At 47.4% G+C, this 22,505-nt stretch overlaps 2 protein-coding genes across 4 annotated transcripts in view; both read left to right on the top strand.

Annotated features, from left to right (window-relative positions):
• The window catches only part of acad9 (acyl-CoA dehydrogenase family, member 9), a 30,144-nt gene extending 21,487 nt beyond the window's left edge, over positions 1-8,657 (top strand). The window contains exons 19-20 of the mRNA XM_030092031.1: positions 2,088-2,091; positions 8,645-8,657. The gene's annotated coding sequence lies outside the window, so the exon portion shown is untranslated. The remainder of the gene's footprint in view (positions 1-2,087; positions 2,092-8,644) is intronic.
• On the top strand, positions 1,002-21,502 carry efcc1 (EF-hand and coiled-coil domain containing 1). 3 transcript variants are annotated; one of them, XR_003931515.1, is made up of 9 exons: positions 1,002-1,764; positions 2,652-3,091; positions 13,182-13,318; positions 14,317-14,452; positions 14,589-14,745; positions 18,033-18,191; positions 19,594-19,663; positions 19,755-21,066; positions 21,406-21,419. XR_003931515.1 is itself a non-coding variant. In XM_030092028.1 (8 exons), exons 1-8 carry the CDS (start codon positions 1,087-1,089, stop codon positions 19,886-19,888), a joined length of 1,911 nt encoding a protein of 636 aa, XP_029947888.1. In that variant the 5' UTR covers positions 1,002-1,086; the 3' UTR covers positions 19,889-21,502. The 3 variants fall into 3 exon arrangements, 2 of the variants coding, with proteins under 2 accessions (XP_029947888.1, XP_029947889.1); XM_030092028.1 differs by having other exon boundaries at positions 19,755-21,502; XM_030092029.1 differs by lacking the exons at positions 19,594-19,663; positions 19,755-21,066; positions 21,406-21,419 and adding an exon at positions 19,201-19,335.
• The last annotated feature ends 1,003 nt before the right edge of the window (positions 21,503-22,505 follow it).

The following is a 22,505-nucleotide window of genomic DNA, read 5'->3' as shown; positions in this document are numbered from 1 at the left end:
TCACTCTCCAACAACCGGACACACTTTCCTTTGTTCAGTTCCACAGTATCAAAACGGTGAAATAACATTCTTTTATACTAGAGGCTGCCTCAGGAAGTTCCCGCTATTTATATCAAATTAAAACAAACCGGACAAACTGTCTCCAGATGACATTCATCCATCCGTTCCATAGTCTTGAATGTATCTGAGTCAGAGGGCTCGGTGAGTTTCAGCCAAACAGAAGTGGCTTCAGTACATAGTTAGAAGTGTTTATGTAGGTTTTATATCTAGCTCAGCTATTGTAACTTTAGCTTAGGTGTAGAGGTCTTGTTTTGTAAGCATAAAATCCGACCATGGCTGAAGCTTTTACAGACAATCAGGTCAAAAACAATTTAGATTAAAGCTGGTATAGAGGAAGGAGACAAATAATGAATAAATGCTTTTAGAAATAGCTGGAAGTGCTGAATTAAAGAATAAATATTGAGAAAAAAAGTAAAAATATTAACATTACAGTTTGAAATGTCGAGAAAATAATAAGTGGGAACGGGACTGAGCGTTACGGAGTCTCCAGGCTCAGACTTTACAGGAGCAGAGCGCAGCGGAGCGTTTTAAAGACCTGTGAGTTTTACCCGACACGCGAGAGAAAAGCCCCGCTGAAGACGGCATCCCTCTGCCGAGCACTCTCCTGGGCATCTTCCATCCTAACGAGGACTGACCCGAGCGGACGACCCCGGTTTACACACCTGGTGCCAATTACGCGCAGCCACACTGCGCACGGAGACCGCAGTGTGTGTGTGTGTGTGTGTGTGTGTGTGTGTGTGTGTGTGTGTGTGTGTGTGTGTGTGTGTGTGTGTGTGTGTGTGTGTGTGTTGCTCGGGACCCCTGGTTTGTGAGTTTTGGGGGCAGTGCTAAATTCAAATCGACTCTGGTCTTAACGCACGCCTCGCCTTCACTCCGGCGGTCCGCTGCAGCTTTGTGCAAACACACACACACACACACACACACACACACACACACACGCTCGCACGGGACGGGCATGCCTCGAGGAGGAGAGCGCACCATCTAACCGTCAGCTTCGTGGAAATATGGTGGTGCTGGGAGCGGAGCATGGATGCCGTTGATCCGTACAGCCGACCGGCGCGCAGGACGCAATGGATCGTCAGCACGCTGGCTTACCACTACGGCCTGGACCGCGGCGTGGAGAACGAGATCATCGTCCTGGCCACGGGGCTGGATCAGTACCTGCAGGAGATCTTCCACCACATGGACTATCAGGGGGGCGGCAGGGTGCCCGTGGAGGACTTTAACATCCTGTGTGAGGTTCTGGGACTGTGCAGGGACTCGGAGGACACGGAGAGCGCCGGCGTCCTGGACGATCTGCCCAGCGAGCTCACGTTCCGCCACTTCCACGCCAAACTGTGCGGATACTTCAGCACCAAGGCGGGCTGTCAGTATGAGAACGGCCGGCTGCTGGTGGGGAAGGACAGCGAGCACATCGAAACCCAGATCCGCCTGCGGAGCCCCCTGAAGCGGCGCGAGAAGCTGCTGTCCGTGGGAGCGAGCAGCGGCGGCGGCGCGTCCTCTCCGCCCTCCCCGGACGCGCGGCACGCCTCCGGCTGCAGGCTCGGCTCGTGCACCCGGGAGTGCTATGAGGAGATCGTGGCCCTGGAGGAGGCGGAGGACCGGATCTCCAAGCTGGAGGACGAAAACACGAGTCTGCGGGAGCTGATCGAGGACATGCGGGCCGCGCTTCAGAGCAGCGATGCCCGCTGTTTGGCTCTGCAGGTGAGGAAAAGTTCCTTTAACCCTCTGTGAGCCGTCAGGGACCACGTCTCCACAGTTTACTGACCCTTCGGTGCCAGTCAGACATCATGAAGAGCCATCACTCATTGAAAAGTGGCAGTGTTCCAACTCCTTGAGCCTCCCGGGGAGATTTTTTGGAGGTGAAAGTGAAAACCACTGCTCCTCCTGATCTGTTAAAAAAAAAGGGGAGGGGGTTCCCCAAAGCTCCAACCACAGTGTGCCCCTTCAGCCCACCCAAAGTCAAGCCTTATGCTGCTTCTTGAAGGATACTTTATCACTTTGCACCATTCAGGAATGGATGAGTCACGTGTTGGAAATATAATAAATAATAGTCAAAAAAACACTTTATGCATCATGATTTGATGTTTTTTTTTGTGATTCAGATGTGTTTCTAGAGGGGTGAATATGGTCAGTGTGTTTCCAAAGTGCTTCCAAGAGCATCACACTACCAGCAGCAGCCTCATACAAGTATACATGTAGCATAAACAGTCCATGCTCATCAAACATGGCCACATTCTTCCAATCTTGTCCACATTTGGTGAGTCTGAGTTAGTTTTAGCCCCGGCTTCCTGACCTTTAGCGACGACAGTGACAACTGCGGTGTTCTTCAGCTGCTTCTGCTTCAAGGTTCACCGTGTCGAGGCTTCGGAAGAGACGTCTTGGAATAATTAATAACCAGTAAGTGGTTTTCTGACAGACTGCGTCTGCAGTAGCCAGAAGCTAGAAGTAGCAGTAATATAATTTGATTCTGGATTTCCCTGAAGGCTGGTCGAGGTGAAGGGCCACACGGGCCCCCGGACCCCCGATGATCCTCGGGTCTGCCTCATGGTGTCACCTTCTACCGACTCACGCCGTCATTTCTCTTCCAGGTAGGGCTGTGGAAAAGTCACTCCAAGCACAGGTCAGAAGACGGCTGCTTCATCGCTCGCCAGAAACAGGCGGCCCAGAAAAGTCTTCCCAACAGCAGCGTGAAAAGCGGCGCCTACAGCAACCTGAAGAGCCTGCAGAGCATCATCCAGGAAGTAGAACTGCTGCGCAGCGCCAGGGATCGGCAGGTGGAGGAGGCCATGCTGTGCAGTCAGAGACTGGAGCAGGAGCTGTGGAGCACTAAGGAGACCCTGGCAGCGCTGGAGGACTGCAACCGAGCTCTGAAGAGGGAGCAGGCGGCCATGAGGAGGAAGGTGGAGGAGGCCCGGCAGGCGCTGCTCAGTGGACTGGGGAAAGTGAAGGAGCTGGAAGTCAAGGCCAGCCACGTACCGGCGCTGCAAAGACACATCGTCCAGCTGGAATCTGAGCTGCTCTACCACAGGTAATGGGGGGGGGGGCAGTCATATAAAGGGGACCGAGGAGAGATCCTGGATCTCAGAAACTTCTGCTTGCTTCTATTTTGATATGGTTTGGACTGTTTGTTGGTCAGAGTAGCTTCACTGTGGTGTGCTGAAAGTTCTGGCAATGCAGAGAGGGGATGTGCAAAGTCCTTCAGTAATCTGTGGGGGCCCAAAAGAAGAAGAGGCTGCTCAAAAGAATGATTGACGTTGGTCAGCCAGTTCCCGGGATTCCTCCAGCAGAGAGATAAAGGGACTCATCCATTAAAGCAGAAACATAGGCGTCATCCTGCAACCTAGTGTTGCTTTATGCATCATTTGATCAGGTGTCCTGAGGTGCAGGAATATTAAAGGGTAAATATAATCCATCACTGTTACTGGATGAAGCTGAGTCAAACGCCACTGATTGCTCTGAGGGAGATCATCCAGCACTGAGCTCTGCTATTTCCATTTGCACAAGAAGTAGAATCTTTGGAGAAGAACCGAAAAAAAAAAAAAAAAAAACAGCTTGACAGTCGATTTTGATTTCACTCTCACCAAATGGCTTTTAGCTACAGACATGACGTCATGGTGAGCTGGTTTGCTTCAGACATGCTGGAAAGGGTCGGCTCTGAGGATCCTGAAGGCCTGCCGATGTTTGGCAAACTATTTGGAAAATAGATTTATCAACATGTGATCAACCTGGAACGACTGAATAGGCCGATTTCCCCTCACTCCCACAATGAAATGAAATGATGTTGGAAAAATTTCACCATCATGAGAAGTGTGTGACATGAGAGGTGAGGCGATCGGTGGAGAACGACAACTGATGGACTTTTTACTCCTGGATACGTGTCAGGCTTTAAAGGGGCTGTATCATGCAAAATTCACTTTTTGTATGTTTTAACCTTGTTATATGGCTATGTACTCACCAAAAACACCCCCAAAGCGTTTTTTTCCTTCGTGCCTGCATGTTTGAGCTTTCCTCCTGGTTGTGCTGCTCAGAGAGGCAGCCCCTCCCACCGTGAAAACGCTCTGTTTTCCCACGTTCACGTCACACGGAGAAGATGGCTCCCCTGAGCCCCCCTCCCGCAGCCTCTCGGCACTCAGCGTTGCCGCTTTTTTTCTACCTCTGATTACGGAGATAAACTTTAACCATCGTCTGAAAGCAACAGTCAAGCAAGAGCAAGAGTCTGAAGGGTCTACACTTGGTGAGTTTCTCACAGGAAAAGACGTTTTCGCGTGTATTTCCATGTCGAGAAGCTAGAGCTAAAGAGTTAAAGCTAACCCTTAGAGACGCTAACGAAGCGCTGATTGGTTGAAGTAGCTGTCAGTCAAAGTCCACAGGGGGAGAGGCGGGATTTTCAGTGAAACAGAGCGTTTTCTCTTCCGGGTTTCAGAATTGGCCCCAGAAAATCTTTTATTTCACACAAAATTACTTTTCCTTCGCGCCAAAAATAAACTATTACCATGTTAATGCCATTTCTAGGGTTTGGACTAGCTAAAAAAGCATGATACAGCCCCTTTAATATCCTCACTGTGCTCGACCATCCGTCTGTCCATCCATCTGGTGGGGGAAGGTCAGGCATCCCTATAACCCGTGGCGGCATCGCCTCACCAGCAGCATCCGTCGGTGTAACCCCAGCTGTTGTCAGTGAGGGACTCAGGCCAACACTCGCTGGCTTCTTCACATTAACAGAAAAAGCCCCCGTCAAAGGATCAACAGGCCACTTCCTCAAGCCCGTCCTGGGGGGCACCAACTCCCTCTGGCGGGTCCAATTTGGGCCCATAAACCAACATTCCATGCCTTGTACTCTTCCGTCAGTGAGCGACCGGGGGAATCCTCATCAGACGCCTGAACAACCTCGACTGGCTTCTCTCAATAACAGCTGTACTCACAGATGGACTTTCCAAAGTCACCATCCTGCTGCAAAGTGTTTTTCTCCTACTCCCTGTTTTCCACCAATAACTTCAAGGCTTTCATTCAATCATAGTTCAAAATATAACCAATTTGTAAAAGGTCTGTGGGAAAATACCTCACTACAAGTTCATTCACATCCTTCTGTGGTTGTAGAGAGTTTTGAGACAAACATCCGATGAAACCAACTCAATTGCACGAATGTCACAGGACGACTTAACTGAGTAAGGAGTGCTGGACTTGCCAGAGGTTGAAGCATATAAACATCTCTATTAGGTTCTGGCAAACCTTGAACCAAACGAGAATCTAGCCGACTCTTCCATGAACTTGTTTTGGCAGGTTGCGTTGAAGAGAATCGACCATAATGAATCATAATTCCACATTCAGTAGAATAAAATGACTCTGTTTATCTCTGGCTTCACGCCTAAAAGCCTCTGCCATACTATTTATGATGGCTTGATGTGGCTTACTCTGCCAATTTTCGGGCTTGTTGTGCTCCTAGTTTATTGAGCTTTCGTCGTGTGTGGCGGGCCGGTCCTGCCTGAGCGCCGCTACTGTAGGGAAGCAGTCATTTTGGTGGAAGTAAGGGTGTAATTGGACTTTTTAAAGTACAAAGCCTTTGGTTTAATGTTTATCTCTGTGTCCGTTGTGCCTGCTCCAGCTATGTAATCAGTGTCTGCAGGGCTGGTTTTCTGAAAGAGAGATTCTTTTAATGTCTACATAATGCTGCTATTATGGAGCCCCAGGCAGAGCGCTGTCTAACAAGATCCCTGTGATTAAAAGCCTCAGGACTACCTTCATATAGGTGAGCAGAAAACAATAAGTTCAGCAAACGCAGTCCAATTCCCCTAAAGACCACTAAGCTATGCAGGCTGCGTTCCAAAGTCTTTTCACTGCCCCTCCATTCATGCCCTAATGGCAAATAATTCAACACCACAAAGGCCAGAGAGCGCTCCATTGAGAGAGAGCCTCAGCAGACTGACTGTTTTCATCAATCTCTGCTCGCTGCTTTCACTCGGCTCCCACATGAACAATAACACATAGGCACCCCCATCCTATGGATCTTAGCAACCAAGTCCAGCGAAGGCCTCACTGAAGGCGTCACAGCTTACTGGCTCCCATCTCCTCTGAGTTCCAGAGGAAGCCTCAGTGTTTGGTTTTTCTATTTCCCGATTCGAGCTGCTGGCGTTCTGGTCCCCTCTCTGAGTTATCCCCACTTAAGTCATTACTCTTTCAGTCTGCTGTCTCGGCATCATGCGTCTCACATGTCATACAGCTTCAGAGGCTCGGTAGTACGTCCAGGGGTCTGCTGGAACCGGCGTGCGTAACTTTATCCCGGGCACTCGGTGCCTAAATGCCGGGGCGAGTAATGAGATTAACTGAAGAGGCTGCAGCTTCTGGGAGCGCTGCAGGCTGGGCGAGAGCGAGAGCGAGCGGCCAGCAGCTCCGTGGAATCCGCCGGAGCCCGCCGACTGCAGAGTGTCACTGGAGTGACAGATCTGCAGGATGCTGGACAGAGCAGCAGTTCGCGCTCGCATTAGGACCAGGCGTCTGCCACTCACTTGATTTGGTAAAACTGGGAGGAAGCAGCCAAAATGTCTGAAAAAAATTCAAACCACTAGCTGAGACGCTTTAAAAGGTTACTAAAAGAGAGAGATATTAAAGGAATAAATTGTAAAATGGCTAAAATAGCTAAAATCATTGAGACTACTACAAAATGTAAACTGGAAAAAGTCATGGGTTAAAAAATACCTTAAAATGCTACTAGAACTAAGAATGTTTGAACACGTCTGTGTCTCAGATCCAGATTTTATATTGAAGCTATGAAACGTCAAGCTGGGTTTTTGTGGCAAAGCAACGCACAGTAAATATACGACTTTATGAGATGTTATCCTTTTTATGAAGGATAAACATGTTTGAGCAAAAGCGGCTGTTCAGCTCATAAAGCATGCAGACCCACGAACGAGACCATTACAAGATTTCTAGGCAGTCCTTCAGATGTCTACACAGGAACACATCGTCATAGCCACGACTACCTCCACTTAATCCTCTTATGCCACGTTTACACTGCATCTTTTTGAAAATGCTTCCCAAGGTGGAACTTTTTGAAAACGCTCCAGTTCTGTCTCCGTGAAAACACAACTTTTCTGAAATGCATATGTTACCTTAGAAACTCCTTGCTATCCCAACATGATACCTTTAAATATGACATGAATTCTTCTGACCATTGGAAACAATGTGAAAAATCAAACTTCCATTTTCTTTGATCTTGAAACTTAGAGTCACTGACTCCCAACATTTATCATAAAACAGTACGGACATGTCATGTGAAGCCATTCCTCCTCTAACTCTGAGTTTATGAAAGTCAAACCTGCATGTTATTCACAGGAAGAGTGTCACATCCAGCCATTACTGTAAGCAGAGCAGCATGAGTCATGGAACCGGTCAAAAAAACATCTACGCGCACCATTAAAACACTGTTTATGCTAGCATGTCACACTGTGCACAGCTGTGTTGAAAGTGAACTCCGGGTCCTCGACGCTGTGGAGTCTACCCTCAGAGTGCCGGTCTGGACAAGGCGGGTCTTTCATCTCAAAATGGCAGAAACATCTTGGAGTTCCCAAGTTCACTGAAACTGGAAAGCGACCAAACAGTCCAGTCTGTTCGACTGTCAAATCTTTGTAATTTTGGTTAGTTTAGGAACAGAAGTTCTGAGGTGAGGAAGACTGGCACTCCTTAGAAAAGTGGTGCTCGAACTTTTCACCACCTCAGAAATGTTGATGTGTCCAGATCCTTCCACATGATCAGCCTGAACAAAGATGAGCAGAAGCTCACCAAATTAGCTCTGGACAGTTCAAAATTGCTCCAAATATGAGCAGTATTTACTTTTTTAAAGCACTTATTCAGAATTACCGTAAACTGGTGGTCACAGAGCTGTGGTGTGTTTTCTTCAGATGTAGTTTACATGTTGGATTGAAAGCTTTAGCTCCTCCCACTTTGCCAGTTTGCCAAATCTAGATAAAAAGTGTGCTGTGGAGCTGCTTGCCTTTGCACAGAACCGTGTTTGTCATCTATCCTGAAACAAAAGCTGAAGCTTCCGGCGCTTGATATCTTCATTTCCCATAATGTCGAATAAACCACTGACAACAAAGCCAGAGGCCTGTTCTCCGGGAAAATGTACTTTTCCCTGTGTTTAGTTTGCACCTTGATAGTCTTTTGGGTTTCCACCATGAGCCAGTGTTCCAGCGTCCTTGTCTAGAAAGTACGGTTTGAACTCTCCAAAAGCCTCCCAGCTGAAGTGGCCTGGTGTGGTCGTCAGCACGGGGCCCAAGGTGCGTGGGTGTCGTTGCGTAACATATCTGATTGTTTTGGATTGAATGTGAGAACCAGAGCGGAATCAGATGGGCCGCGCCTTAAATAAGACCAAACGAGCACAGAAAGGTCTTTGTGAAGCCGTGACTGTCTCGGAAGTGTTACTTTGAGTTCAGTTTAGTCTTTTGAGCTTTGGAACGTAAAGGGAGCCTAAATCAGTGTCTGTAGTCTATAGAGCCGTGTGGGCCGCAGGGACTAGACAATAGGAAGCAGAGCCAGAGGAACAAAAAGAGATGAGGGGGAGGGAAGCCCACCATCTGGAGGAGAGAGCAAACACTCAGCTGTTTGTACGTGGAATGACAGACATGTTTTGCAAGGCTCGCAGGCGAGGAAAGGCTTCATTCATCTCTTCACCTTTTAGTGCCCTGAAGTATGAGCGGAGAGTCGAAATCTCTCAATAAAAAGGGAGTGTTGAAACGGTTCCATCTCGATCTCTTTGAGCTTTATCACCCTGCTGGATTCCAGGTGTCTGACTTCATTCCATCCAAGGATTTCTAGAGAGCATACCCAAGCATGTGTGTCCTGAGTGTAAACCTCGCTTTTCTTTTCAGCAGCACGTCTGCAGACTTCTACCCTGTAACGCTTCTCACCCCCGGCCCTCCGAAGGCAGGCCCCGGGGGAGCTATAATCTCCGGGCCCCTTTCATGCTCCCCGCATGGTGCCGGGGAGCAGGGAGGGAAGAGGAGGGTCCAGCAGGCCATTTATCTGCCTTGGTGCAAGAGTTGCAGCATTGTGCCGGAGCAGGTGCTACCGTGGCATTCATGGCCTTGAAATAATGTGGCGATGTCTGGGAGCATTCTGCTGCTGCTGCCCTGCTGCTGTTTTTGAACAGCCTTCAAAAGCCTGAGCTGCCAAATACGCTGGTTTTCATGTTGAAGTGCTGCCCTCTCTCCCTCTCTCTGGTCTCAGAGGTATGCTGGCATCAGCAGAAACACCTCACTCACTCCAAATAGCTTATAAACCGATGCCACCCACCCTCACCTCTCCTCTCCTCTGATATTCTATTTCTACAACCTTTAAATATATTAATTTATTTGACTTTGGGGTTGCTAAGAAACCCCCTGCATTTATCCATCCACTTTCAGTCCAGTTAAGCTGCTGTGGTAGTACGGGGAGTCGAGAGGTCCAGACCTCCCTGTTCCCGCAGCTTCCTGGATCATGGCTCTGGTGTGGTGGATGTCGTGATCTCTAAGGTAGCAATATGCTTCCAAGATGGACAAGTCTGGCATTAAGACACACTTGCAGGCCTTCAAAAACACCTTCGGGGCATTGGAAGGATGAAAGTCGGAGACGTTGTTTTTCAGGGGTGGTGTGGTGTTAGGGAATCCAATGGGTGCCTGTTCATAACCCCAACAAGCTGCTAGGTAAAAATGGACCTACCACCCATGAAGCCCGGGGGGGGGGGGGGGGGGGGGGGGGGGGGGTGCATTGTTTATGGAGGAGCGGAGAAAAAAAGCTGTGAGTCTTGTCAAAACCTTGGTCTTTTTAAAAGTTATACAAAAGTTATTCTTTTTTCTTTTGGATTAATCCCTCAACAATCCCATCCCCACCCAACACTGCATCATTTGTATCCCAGAAACAGCCTCTCTGTAAGACCCAGATGGACTTGATTGATTACTGTTGTCCTTGTCAACAGAGCGCCTCCCCCGCGTCCCGCCACGCTGCAGGGTCCCAGCGAACCACCAACTTCAAGTTCAAGCTCAGGTTTACGGCGCTGCCCTCGTTTCTTTTACCTCTCAGGTTAAAGAAGTCTGTCCCTGAGCGATGACGCCCAAAAAGAAGAAAGGGTTCCTGTGGGAGGGCGGGAGGGGGAGCGCCGGAGCGGGACCGTGGGGGCAGGGTGTTGGTAGGAAGTTCACTTCAGCAGCACGCTGTGATAAACACAGGGAGCATTCCCAGTGTTCTGGCTCCAACAACAAACAGACACATCGCCCCCCACGTGGCTAAAGAATGGCTTTAAACCTCAGCTAATGAGGCACAGGATACTATTAATCAGAAAAACCCTGATGTAGCACAAGGCAACACTTAAGGTACAGTTTTGCCCCGGCATGTGTTTGCACCTTAAGGAAGGAATATAAATCCTGTCCGTATTACATTAGCAGCACGAGTACAAAGCTCTTTATTCACCAAATCTTAGACGCCAAACACAAAATCTACTAATCTCGAAATGATAAGGCAGCATGTTCTTCAGTTTCTTATAATCAATTTGGCCATTTCGCCATTCTAAACTTGTTTCAAGTCTCAAGGTAATGTTGGTGGGAGATCAGCCAAACGGTGCCTTTGATACAGGAATCTAATAAAATGCAGTCAGAGGGAATTTGGCATTCAATAACTTATCTATCTGTTCCCTTTGTATATTATTTACAGGAACTGTGGAGTCTGTTTCATGTTTCCTGCAGATGAATGGAGCAAAAGACTATGAGGATTGATTTATACCATACCAATGGCTGAATTTTGTGTTCTTAATGTGGACGGGACAAAATGATAAATGTTCTGAGGGTGAATTGTAATCTGCTGAGGTATCGGGGATTCTGCAGTGAAAGCCAGCTGCCTCTTGCTCTCAAACTAGCCTCGAAGCCAAGCTGTTAGGGTGGGTTTATGAAAGCGGACAGAATGCAACAGCTATAGGAGAAGATTTATGGATATTTCACTGTGTTTTCCAGAAGGTTTAATTAAAATTGGCTTGTGTTCTTTGGTTGAGTCATGTTGGGATTTTCATAAATGTTTGGTTTCCTTAAAACGATATATTACACTCTGTGCCAAGAAAAAAATGTTAACGTTTATAATTAAAGGTTATTATGGCACTATTTTAGCAGCCAAACCCACTCAGGTTGAAACTGGGCTGTTTGGGGCCCCTGACCTAATAGCAAATAGTATCATAAAAACATAAAGGTCAGGTAAGATAAAAACAATTTCTTTCATTGGAACAAACTGTCTTAGCAAGCTGCTGGATGCTATTTTCATTCGCTAGTTGCAAATACTAGTTAGCATTGATAATTACTGATGGAAACACATTGTGAAATAGTGTGTGTTAGTTCCAGAGCACAAGCTTTTTACTTGTTGCAAGTCGGTGAACACATTTGAGTTGTTAAAGTGAAGCTAAATAGTTAATATGGAAGATGTTAATGATGAGGAAAAGACGCTGAGGGGATTAGAAACACCCATGAGACTTGGTAAGAATAATGTGCAGCCCTTTAGCATCCTGGCATTTTCTTGTAAACACTGCAGATTAATGTAAATATTTTAACTGATGGACATTTTGAACCTTTGAGTATAAAAGCTGTGTGTTCAGTGTGAGCTACCCATCAGGCACTGCTGCTATGAAATCTTGGAACGTATTTGACCCTCACTCAGCAGAATATGTAAATGAAGGGATTCACTTTGGCACGTTAAACCCCTATTTACTGCTGCACTGGCGAAACCTCCAATCCCAGCCTTTGGAGAGCTGATCAGATTTTGTCTGCTGGATCCTGCAGTCTAACCGCGACCCAGGAATTTGGCCTGGACCGCCTCGTCTCCGCTCATCAACTCGCAACTGTCCCACTCAGCAGCGGAAGATCAAAACTTAAAGCATGTAATAGTAAACCACCTTAAGACACAGTGGATGTCATTGGTAAACCACATCAGGTTTGAAGCTGTCACAAGGCCGCAGGGCGCCTTTCACAGGGCCGGTTCTGGACCAGAAGCTGTCTACAGTGTCCAGTGGACACAGGCTGCTGCCGTCTTCCAGCCACTGTCAATTAAAGCGCAATTAGTCACACCGAAGCCCACATTTGAAAAAGCCTCCTAACCAGCTCATTCCAGAGTCCCGGCCTCGGCAACCTGCTAAGTTTTTTTTTTTTTTTTTTTTTTTTTTGGGGCCTCACATCGATGTTGGTCCAGCAGCAGCTGCCGGCCTTTGTGAACTTCCCCCCCCCCCCCCCTTCCAACTCAAACATGGCTGTCTGATTGATTGCCTGAAATCATGCTGTAATTATTGACCTGCGGGAAAGTCGCTCGCAGCTCGAGGAACAGCGCGGATGTGGAGCGTAATGTTGTCTTACAGCAGAGCGAGCCTCGTGCCAACAGGATATAAGCATGAGTGCTACGTGACTTTTTTTTTCCTCTTTCATTTCAGACACGACCTACTAAAAATCTTTTTCTTCAGAAAGACATCGTCATCTGGAAACACTTATTCTGTGATTTATGAAGGCCCCGTGTCGGATTTCCCCCCCCCCCCCAACGCGACGGAGCAGACGGCAGAAGAAACCTAGAGAATTCAGATGGTTACCGTTCAGATTGATCCCTGCTAAACTGCAGCCTCAGGTTTCTTTCACCGGGGGAGAACCTCAGAACCGGACTGCAGCGTGTGAGAGTACATATAGAGTAACATATGGACTAGAAGACTGAGACCGTTTTCACCTGCAGGTACTGAGGACATGTGAAAGCTTGAGAGTGGAGCTCAAACCAGTCCGCTTTCTAAAGCTCGCTCGCACAAACAGCGCCGCTCCACCGCTGACCCACTTTACAGTAAAAATGCCTTAAAGACACTCGGTCTGGATTCAATTACCCCACCCAGATTTGGCATTCGACATCACAGGCTTCTATAAAATTATCGTGGCGGTTGTAGATGTGGCGTAATACACACTCCCCCTGTGTTACATGATATGTTCTCTTTGAAGCTGCCAATTGGTTTGGACCGAGCGTTTCTCATCTGTAATGGTTTGGGGAGCGTTCTCCGCTCCCTCCGGTCACTGTCACAGTGTCTGTGCAAGAGAAGCGAGCTGCATCCCGGATGAATGTGAACCCAGAATGCTCTCTTTCAGGTCTGACGGGTCGAAGAGCGGCGCCAGGGCCGAGCAGCGGCAGACGGCGACGGGCATGTCGAGCCAGCGGTGCTGCTCGGGTAGCCAGCACGACCGCCGCTCCCCGACGGGCCGCGCCGTCACCACGCCGGACAAGAGTAAGCCGCCCTGTCCTCCGTCCTCCGTCCTCCTCAGCTCCCTAGTAATGACACGTGATCATTAGAAAGAGCGTCATGTCAGTGAGGCGGCTCCCCGAGCAAGGCTTCTGTTTGAAGAGTTAAACACACAGCCCAGTTTACAGCTGCAAACACAACAGACCCTCATGGACTGACAAGTGGTCCTCCATAGCGAAACGACGACCCAAGAGGGGAAGCGAACGTCGGTCTGTTTTTCTCCGTGGTTTCGAAGCAGAATCAGACGTCAGCTCAAAGCTGTCAAAGTTTAGGAGAAATCTACAAAATACAGCAGTCCCCGTGACCGGCTGAGTGGTCCTCCATAGTCCCAAATGGATGGGTGAGAAAGGCGGTTCAGGATCAGCATGGATTCCTCTCAGCCTTCTGCTTCAGGATTTCTCATCACAAACTGTTCCAGATCGACTGTGTAAGGTAGAATTAGAAATATGATGACTTCACATTGATTTAGCTTTTTATTTTGGGAAAAGTTTTGTGTTCTTATGGTGAGCGGTGAGTGTTTGAAACCAAACAGATGCTATAAACATCAGCAATGGGCCAACCAGACACTCTAAACCATGACGCTGAATTGGAGTTAGTGTAAGTAGAATCTAAAATATGAACAACTGACTGATGAAAAATGATTATCTAACCCTGTTCAGCGGCTTCATTCGCGACATCGACACACACCAGATGACTGAAGTGATCATGAGGCAGGCGGAGCTGCTTGACTGTAGAGGTTTCTGAGAACAAGACCTTGTTTGTGTCACGATCATTCTGGAATGACTTAAATTTCTCTCATCTTTTTGGATGATGGAAATGATCCTTCTGCTTCCAATCATTGTTTTTTTTCCTGCTCGGATTCAGTCTCAGCAGCAGTGATGCAGAAAGGATTTTCTAATGCACAGAAAATAAAGGTCTGAGTCCGGTTCACACACAGTCGCAGTGCTGACGGCAGTAATGAGCGTGGTGTGTGTGCTGTCCAGTGGAGGAGCAGCTGTTCCGCTCGGTGGAGGGGCAGGCGGCCTCGGACGAGGAGGAGGACAAGTGGACCGGAGACCAGCAGAGGCAGGTGGACGAGGTGAAGAGGATCCTGACCAGGCTGGCGTGCTGCGGAGAGAGGTGAACCTCTGGTCCTGGGAATCTGGAATGTTTGGGAAATGCATTAAAGCCTGAAAGCAGCACCTCCTCCACTATTTGTCCTACTTCAGACTAAAGTGATGGACTGACTGTTCTCTGGGTCTGTGTGGCTGACCAGGAGTGACGACAAGGCCTTCAGGAGGCTGATGTCCAGCTTCGGCAGCTCGAGGAGCGCCGAGACCTGCAGCGCCGTGCTGGAGCTGCTGGAGCGGGTCACCAGGCTGCACAAGCAGCTGGAGCTCAGGGAGAGCCAGGCGGAGGAGGACATGGAGCAGGTACACACCAGGGGGGGAGGGGGGGGGTGTTCAGCAGGTCCAGGACCAGGACCAGGGCCAGGCAGATTAGAGGGAAGAGCAGTGGAGGCTGTTATGAAAGGCTTCAGGGAGAAACCACAGCCAGTGGAACGATCCTGTGTGTGTGTGTGTGTGTGTGTGTGTGTGTGTGCGTGCGTGCAGCTGTGTCCCGCAGGAGCACCCCCATCCCCCCCCCCCCCCCCCCCCCCCCCCCCCCCCCCCCCCCCCCCCCCCCCCGTACGCGACACTCAGAAGTATGAATTAAAATCCCTGTCGTTTCAGTTGAGTAGTATTTTTACAACACAGGAAGTGTGTGTGTGTGTGTGTGTGTGTGTGTGTGTGTGTGTGTGTGTGTGTGTGTGTGTGTGTGTGTGTGTGTGTGTGTTGGGGGTGAGGGGCCTTGACGTAATGCCTTCCCGGCACATCTCAGTGCTCGGAGAGGAAAAGTTAAAGCCAAACACAGTCCTGACTGTGAGGGTTTGTTTATGTGCAGGATGTGTGTGTGTGTGTGTGTGTGTGTGTGGCCAGACCTTTGTCCTGCAGCATGCCATGACGTAAAGGTGCTCTGCAGGGATTTCCAGCTCTTCTGGCCGGGCCAGGCTGCAGACGGCACATCCAGCAGACCTGCTCCAGGATACGAATGAGCAGCTGGAATGAAGCTGAGACTTTACTTTAGACTGCCGACCGTCGTCTTGTGAGAAAATAACCATATAGACCAGAGGAGTCAGAAGGTTTCAGCCACATGCAGCCCGGTTCCATCTGGACAGCAGCGACCTTTACATTTCAACATTACGGCTGTTCTTTGCTGAGTTTACATGATGAAAGTGTCTAAATTTTACCAAAACCAAACCAATCCCAGCACTGAACTGTGTGAATTCATGGGATCCCCGTTTCTTTTTTTTTTTTGTTTTGTTTTGTTTTGTTTTATTTTTATTTGGATTTAACAGCAGATCTTGTGGAAAATGATGATATCTACTGACTATACCAGGAACCACATTTCCCCACGTCACACCTGATTGTGATTTTTTTAACTTTGAACTTTCTTTGACTTTATGTAAAAGAAGCAAACTGCATAAAAATGAAGTTTTCTTAAAGCTCAGCCATTTCATCCTCATATCTTCTGAAAATGCAGTAAATAAAATTAGGGCTGTCACTTTAGGTCATTAATTACATTACTTAATTACACCGCAAATCAGTGCACTAAAAAAAATTAATGTAAGATTAATTATAGCACACTTGAGTACTTAAACTTTTTCTTCTTTTGAATTTCTTTAATGAAACTCACTGAAAGTGTTATTTGAGTTGCCTGATTGGGTTCAGAATTTGTTTTGGAGAGGACGTCCTGACTTACCTTTCATTCATCATTAACAAAAATGTGGATTTCAAATCTTCTCTTCTCAGTGTTTTCATTTGCATGACAAAAGTGGCTTCAGTAGTTCACTGTTGAACTGATATATCTAGAAGGTGACCTCAAGTTACTTTAATAAAGCAAAAAGTGGACTAGATGCACATAACTAGTTCAAGTAGGACTAGTAATAGAGTGTTGGGATAGTAGTGTACTAGTTAATGAAAGTATCCGTAAACACGTCAAATGAATTTGGAGTAAACGTCTTTATGGTGAGAAGTACTTTCACATCTTTCTACCAGAATGAAACTGGGATGAAGTTTAAGTTTTTGGGGGTAGAATTTTTTTTTTTTTTTTTAAACAAAGTAATCAATTTCAAAATTGCCATAAAAAAAAAAAAAACTCGGTGCTGACGAGACTTGATTGTTTTTTTTCTGCCCCTAATAGTTAAAAGAAACATCATTATAAGGTGGTCAGTCTCAGTTCCTTACTGATTACTTTTAATGTGGTGGAATTCTTGATGTGTTCCACTGCCGTTGCAGATGAGTGTGTGAAATGCAGTGGTGCTTTCACTTCACTTCACATGAGCAGAGGCGTCGCTGATGAGAACCGCAAATATTTAACAACAAAGACACATTTAGACTTGTCTTGTGTGTTTGTGTGTGTGTGTGTGTGTGTGTGTGTGTGAGTGAGTGGGACGTATTGCATGTGAGGTGCTGACAGTAAACGTTGATTACATTAAAGTAAGATGCTAAAAAGGTTGAGTTGTGCCCTGACAGCGGTTCCACAGCCAGAAATGAGATATGGATCGGATATAGGATTATGACTGTAGCCTGGGATAACACACACACTTACACACACACACACACACACACAGCAGAGGGCGGTGTGTGCAGGCAGTGCAGCGGGGCTGAGAGGCCGCAGTGTGACTGACTGCAGCTGCTGCATGTGTTCTGATATGGATCTGCGGTCGCTCTGCGGCGAGTAACTCCTGCCTTCTCCCCCTGCACAGAGGAGTGGGGGGGGGGGCACAGGGCCAAAGCATGACTTTCTGTCACATTTCACGTCGTGAGATATCAATCTAACTCAGTAGCAAACAGAACAAACGAAGAAGTGTGGAGGCTTCTCCTCACGCTGCTGAGCGCTTCTCTCACTCTTCTCTCACTCTTCTCTCACTCCAACATGTTTTCTGAGGAAATCTCAGTTATTCTCCACAAAATATTAAAGTCTGGTTTATTTATAGCTGTTTTCCAGAGACCACATGTCCGCCACATGCTAGGCTCAGAAAGCTCTCCTCCTTTTGGAGAATTTAATCCAGCGATCGCCGTCGTCTGATCGAAGTTAGCAGCACTGGGGGACAGCGGGACATTTCTCTGAAAGAAGCCACCGCTTAGTTTTCTATGCTTTTTTCCTGCCATATTTAATTTTCCTATGTTGGAAATTGCAGATATTTCAGGTTTTTTAAGCTGTTCTACCATTTTTTTCCCCATTTCTTGTGTTTTTTTTCTATTTTTCCTAATTGTACTTGAACCTTTTTTAATCCCTTTTGAACCAAGAGTGACGGATCACGTAATAATTTAAAAATATGTGAAATGTTTATTCTCGTACGCATCCTGTCATGAAGTCTTCATGGAGCCGCTGCAGAGGGACTAAAGAGCCACCTGTGGCTCCAGAGCCGCAGGTTGAACACCCCTGGACTAGAACAAACCTAAAACATCCTGCGTTGATTTTCTTCTTCCTTTGTTTTTGTCCCCAGCATCGTAATGCAACTGGAGCCCGTGAGCATTCTGTTTGAAGAGACTGATGTTTACGGTCCTTCCAGAAAAGTCATCATTTCTTCAGTCTGTTCCGCAGAGCGCCGTCAGAACGAGACTGGAGCGGTCGGATCGGGTCGGTTCTGACCGGGCGGTGTCTTCTGTTCCAGATTAAAGACTCGCTGATGCAGGAGCTGCAGCAGAAGGCGGAGGAGACGGAGCTGCTTCAGATGGAGCTGCAGATGCTGGAGACGGAGCGGGTCCGCCTGTCGCTGGTGGAGGAGAAGCTGGTGGACATCCTGCAGCTCCTCCAGCAGCTCAGAGACCTGGTGAGTCCCTCCTCCAGCGTCCACCACGCTCCTCTGTGGGCTGGACCTCCTGGTGTTCAGCATGTGAGGCCCAGGCGGCCCGTCTTGATCATCCCGACAGTGAAAACCAGGGAAACAGCTGTTAGCCAAGCCGGCAAACCCAATCCAGAGTGATGAGAGTCCTTCTGCCGGGCTGGCAGTGGAAAAACATTCACATCTGCTGTGCTGGAATGACTTTTTTCAGGTCAGACCTCCAGAAAAACAATGAAAGAACTGATGTGGATTCTTCAGCCTCATATGAAAGTCTGCTCTGCAGTGCCGAGCCACGTCTCTCCCGTCATGTCAGCCATACAGATGCAATCCAACATGACAGGCCAGATCAAATCAGAGCAGTCTGTGGTGTTTCTTCATGGAAAACAACACCGGGTTGTGATAGAATAACAGAAAATCAAACCAGCAGTCCTCACATTCATGCTGCTGCGCTTGTTAATAGCCATGGAGCATTTCTCCCTGCAAGCCTGAGTTAAAGATGATTTTAAAGAGGAAACTATATGAAGTGCAGAAGATAGTTCATTGATGATAGCAAGATTCTTTTCAGGGTTTTCGAGTTTGACAGAGCCTCAAAGCCATGCTGTCAGGATCAGTTTTTAAAAATATCGATATTTTCTTCAAGTATACTCCGCATTACAACAAAGAACAGCTTTAAAGTTTGAATTGAACAATCCTCTCAGCCACATTACTGAGCAGCATCCTGGTTCTCCTGGAGTTGAGGCACCAGTGTCTGGGATCAAACTGACTTTTATCTATGTTGTGCCAATTATAATACTTTTACATACCAAAAATAGAGAAAAACCCATTAATCTTCATTTGACATCAGTGGTAACAGTGGAAACGAACAACTCCCTTTCAGTGGGAATCCTGTAGGAAGGTAGAGAGCAGGGAGCTCAGACCGACACAGGCACAGAGAATGTTTGTGGGATGCAAATGAAGAAGGTCTCCCCGCAGTCTAAACCTTTTTTCAACATCACAGGAGAGCAATCCTGGTGAAAGAGAAAAGTCTGAAACCCGATCTCAACATTCAGACCTCCCTGACTGAAAGCTGCTTCCACAAGAACAGAGTCTGATAGCCGAAGGTTCTGCCTCCAGCTCCACTGATGGAAACTCCAGGAACCCCTCAGCAGACCACCGAGTGTCAGACACCCCCACCAGAATGTCGATCACCGTCCTCATTGACATGCCGAGTCGAAGTCGGCCTCTAGTTCCAAGACGTTTCTGACTCCAGACGCCGAACCGAGGGTTTGATCTCCGGTCAGCAGGGTTCATTTGTCCTGACTGCACTGGCCAGCGCCGTGATGGCGTTATCCGCCCGGGGTCGCCATACGTCCACCCACAGCCCTCTGAGCCCGGCTCTGTCTCCTTCCAGAACGTCTCCCGGCGGTCCCTGGGGAAAATCCTGCTCAGCACGCTGGAGTCCTGCAGCGACCCGCAGCACGGTCAGTGGAGCCTGCGGCCCGGTCCCACCGGCGCTGAGCCGTTTCCGTGGAGGCGGTCTGTAACTGGCGCCGTCTCCTGGTCTTTCCACAGGCAAAGCCCACATCCTGGAGGTGCTCAACGCCCTCTATCACGAACTGGCTGCCTGCGAGATCCTGTCCTCCTGCGGCCCTCTGGAGAGGACGCCCAGCCAGCAGTCTCTCAACGCGCTCGTCATCTCCTGCTGAACAATGCTGCCCCCTGCTGGGCTCCACCTTTCTCCGGGACACTGGAACCCTGACAGGGGTCAAAGATCAGGTGTACGAATGTGTATAGTGTACTATAATGTAGCTTATTTACTCCACTCACCTTATGGCCTGTATGCTAATGTTAGCCTCTCGTCTGCTTCCACAGCTGCATTGCACATAAGTTCATGACTGATTCAAGGTTTTTTTCTTTCCTGAATAGATTTCTCAATGTGAAAATGTTGGAATAAGCTCATCTGCAAACTGATCTGCAAACAAAGTTTCTCTATCAAATGTTTGCTTGTTAAAAAGTGAACATCATTCCTTCTCAGTGGAGAGAATGTAAAGCCTCTGCACAGTGCGGCAGTGGTTAGCACGTGCTGTCTCACATTGGGAAAGTTCGGGGTTTGAGTCTGGCTTGGGCCCGGGGGCCTTTGGGTGTGGAATTTGTTGGAAGTGTTACAAGCCTCACGTCCCCCAGTTTATAGAGTACTTATCTCAAATTTTACATCCAATCAGTAAACAGTAGTAAGACCATGTACCTATTGGTTTGCTACGTTTTCCTCAGCTACTCTTCAAATTATTCAGAGCAGTCCAGGATGCCTCGTTTATTGAGTTAATCGATCTAATTTAACCACCAGTTAGTGTAACCTGACATAATAACCAAAGCTAACCAGGGGTCCGTTGTTCTGAGGAGAACTCGGTGGATCCATGTAGTTTTGTTTCTACCTCTAACAGCTCAACAAGGCTGTTCTGTTATTACATTTAAACACGTTCAGTAACAGGAAGTGGCTAAAATGTATCTGAACTCTGTCTAACTTGGACATTTGAAAGCTTCTCTAAGGCTCTCAGACATTAATATAACGCCAATCAGCCGAACAGTATTTTTGTGTGAATTGTCATTTCCTGATAACTGACCGTCTGTTTTCAGTTTAATGCAGACTTCATTAGCCTAGCCTACGTAGCTGGTTAGCTAATAAACAGCAGTATTATTCATGTGTTGAAGTTTACGGACTTTACGGCATTATTTAATCCACATGTCGGCTTCATGACATTATTTTCAGTCTTGTTGTCGTGCTACCACTACCGACTGGGAAACGGGACTTTCTCGACTAGTGCCTTTAGGCGTTTCTCGCTGCATGAACCACCTGCTCCTTTTTCTTCTGCTGATCTGAAGATACGTTCACTGCTCCCATTTGTGGTACAAAATAACAAGACATGGCAGACTGCAACATACCAGGGTTACTTAACCTGCTTCTTTTGATACATATCTGAGAAGCATCGGTGTACTATAAATAAAAAAATGGAGATTGTTCACTCACATTTGGTTTATTATGTTGTACTGCCTTGGGTTAATTAAACATGTATATTTTACTTTTAATCGAGCTCCTCTCCACTACTCATGTTGCTGCTCGGTATCATTAGTACTCACACTCGTAGCTCCTTGTCCTTTAAAGAAGTGGTATCTGTACATTCCTACTCTAAACCACTGAGACTATGACTCAGGTTTGACCCTTGAGGTTCTCTGAGATCGTTTCACTCTTCATTCTACACAGCCTCATATTTCTCACGGGACCATTTTGTACCAAACTGCGTTCAGTTGTGAATAATAAATGTTCAAACAGGACCAATAAAATATCTTGGCATATTTGTAAAGTGCTTCCTGCCTACAGTTTTTGCTTCTATCTTACGTACAGCAGACAATGAAAACTTTATGTTGTGAACCTGACTGGAACATTAATTCAGTGTTTCTGCAGGACCAACACAGGCCTGATTTCACAGTGCTCCAGCAGCATGGAGGAGGCATCATCAGTGAAGAGCTGCTGCAGACTGAGGCTCCTCATATGGAGAGACCTGCACCTCCTCCAGACCGGAATCCAGTAGAAAACCTCTGGGATCAGCTGAGTCATGTAGAGGTCTCCAACCACCAGCCAGAATACTGGTCTTTAGGCCTGATCTGAAAACTCCACCAGTCCCTTCATGGATGAGACTGGAAATATCAAGTCCTGTCTCCCTGGCTGCTCTTTGGCTGCTTTGACTTTTTGCTTCATTTCCAAATTGAAGAATGTGATCTTAAAGTAATACTCTGAAGATTTTGGACCCACGCCCTTTCCCTATCATTGACAAAGTGAGATAAGCTCATAAATACCTTTTTTGTGTCTGTGCGTCCAGTGGCTGGATCCCACCTGTTAGCATCGTAGATAGCTTAGCTCAATTGCTGGAGGTGAAGAGGAGACAGAGCCGGACTGACGAAAGTGGACAAAATCCTCCTTCCAGTGGTCCAGGGGACGGCGTATTAGCACGTGAAGTAAATCCGAATGGTTATAAAACATTTTAAAAGACATGTTTTGTTTTCAATCTGTTAAAATAACGTTTTGATACACACAGACCTGCTCAAGGATAGTGCTCTGCGGAAGGATATACCGGAGCACAGCGCTGAGTCTACCTTCTACTGCTGTGCTCCAGTATATCCTTCCGCGGAGCACTGCGCATGCGCAGATCTGTGTGTATCAAAACGTTATTTTAACAAATTGAAAAGAAAACACGTCTTTTAAAATGTTTTATAACCATTTGGATTTACTTCATGTGCTAATACGCCGTCCCCTGGACCACTGGAAGG

This window comes from Salarias fasciatus, chromosome 5 (genome assembly GCF_902148845.1).
Source record: "Salarias fasciatus chromosome 5, fSalaFa1.1, whole genome shotgun sequence".
In the NCBI taxonomy this organism is placed as follows: domain Eukaryota; kingdom Metazoa; phylum Chordata; class Actinopteri; order Blenniiformes; family Blenniidae; genus Salarias; species Salarias fasciatus.
The sequence above is the reverse complement of the archived record's forward strand: the minus strand, read 5'-3'. Positions and strand labels throughout refer to the sequence as shown.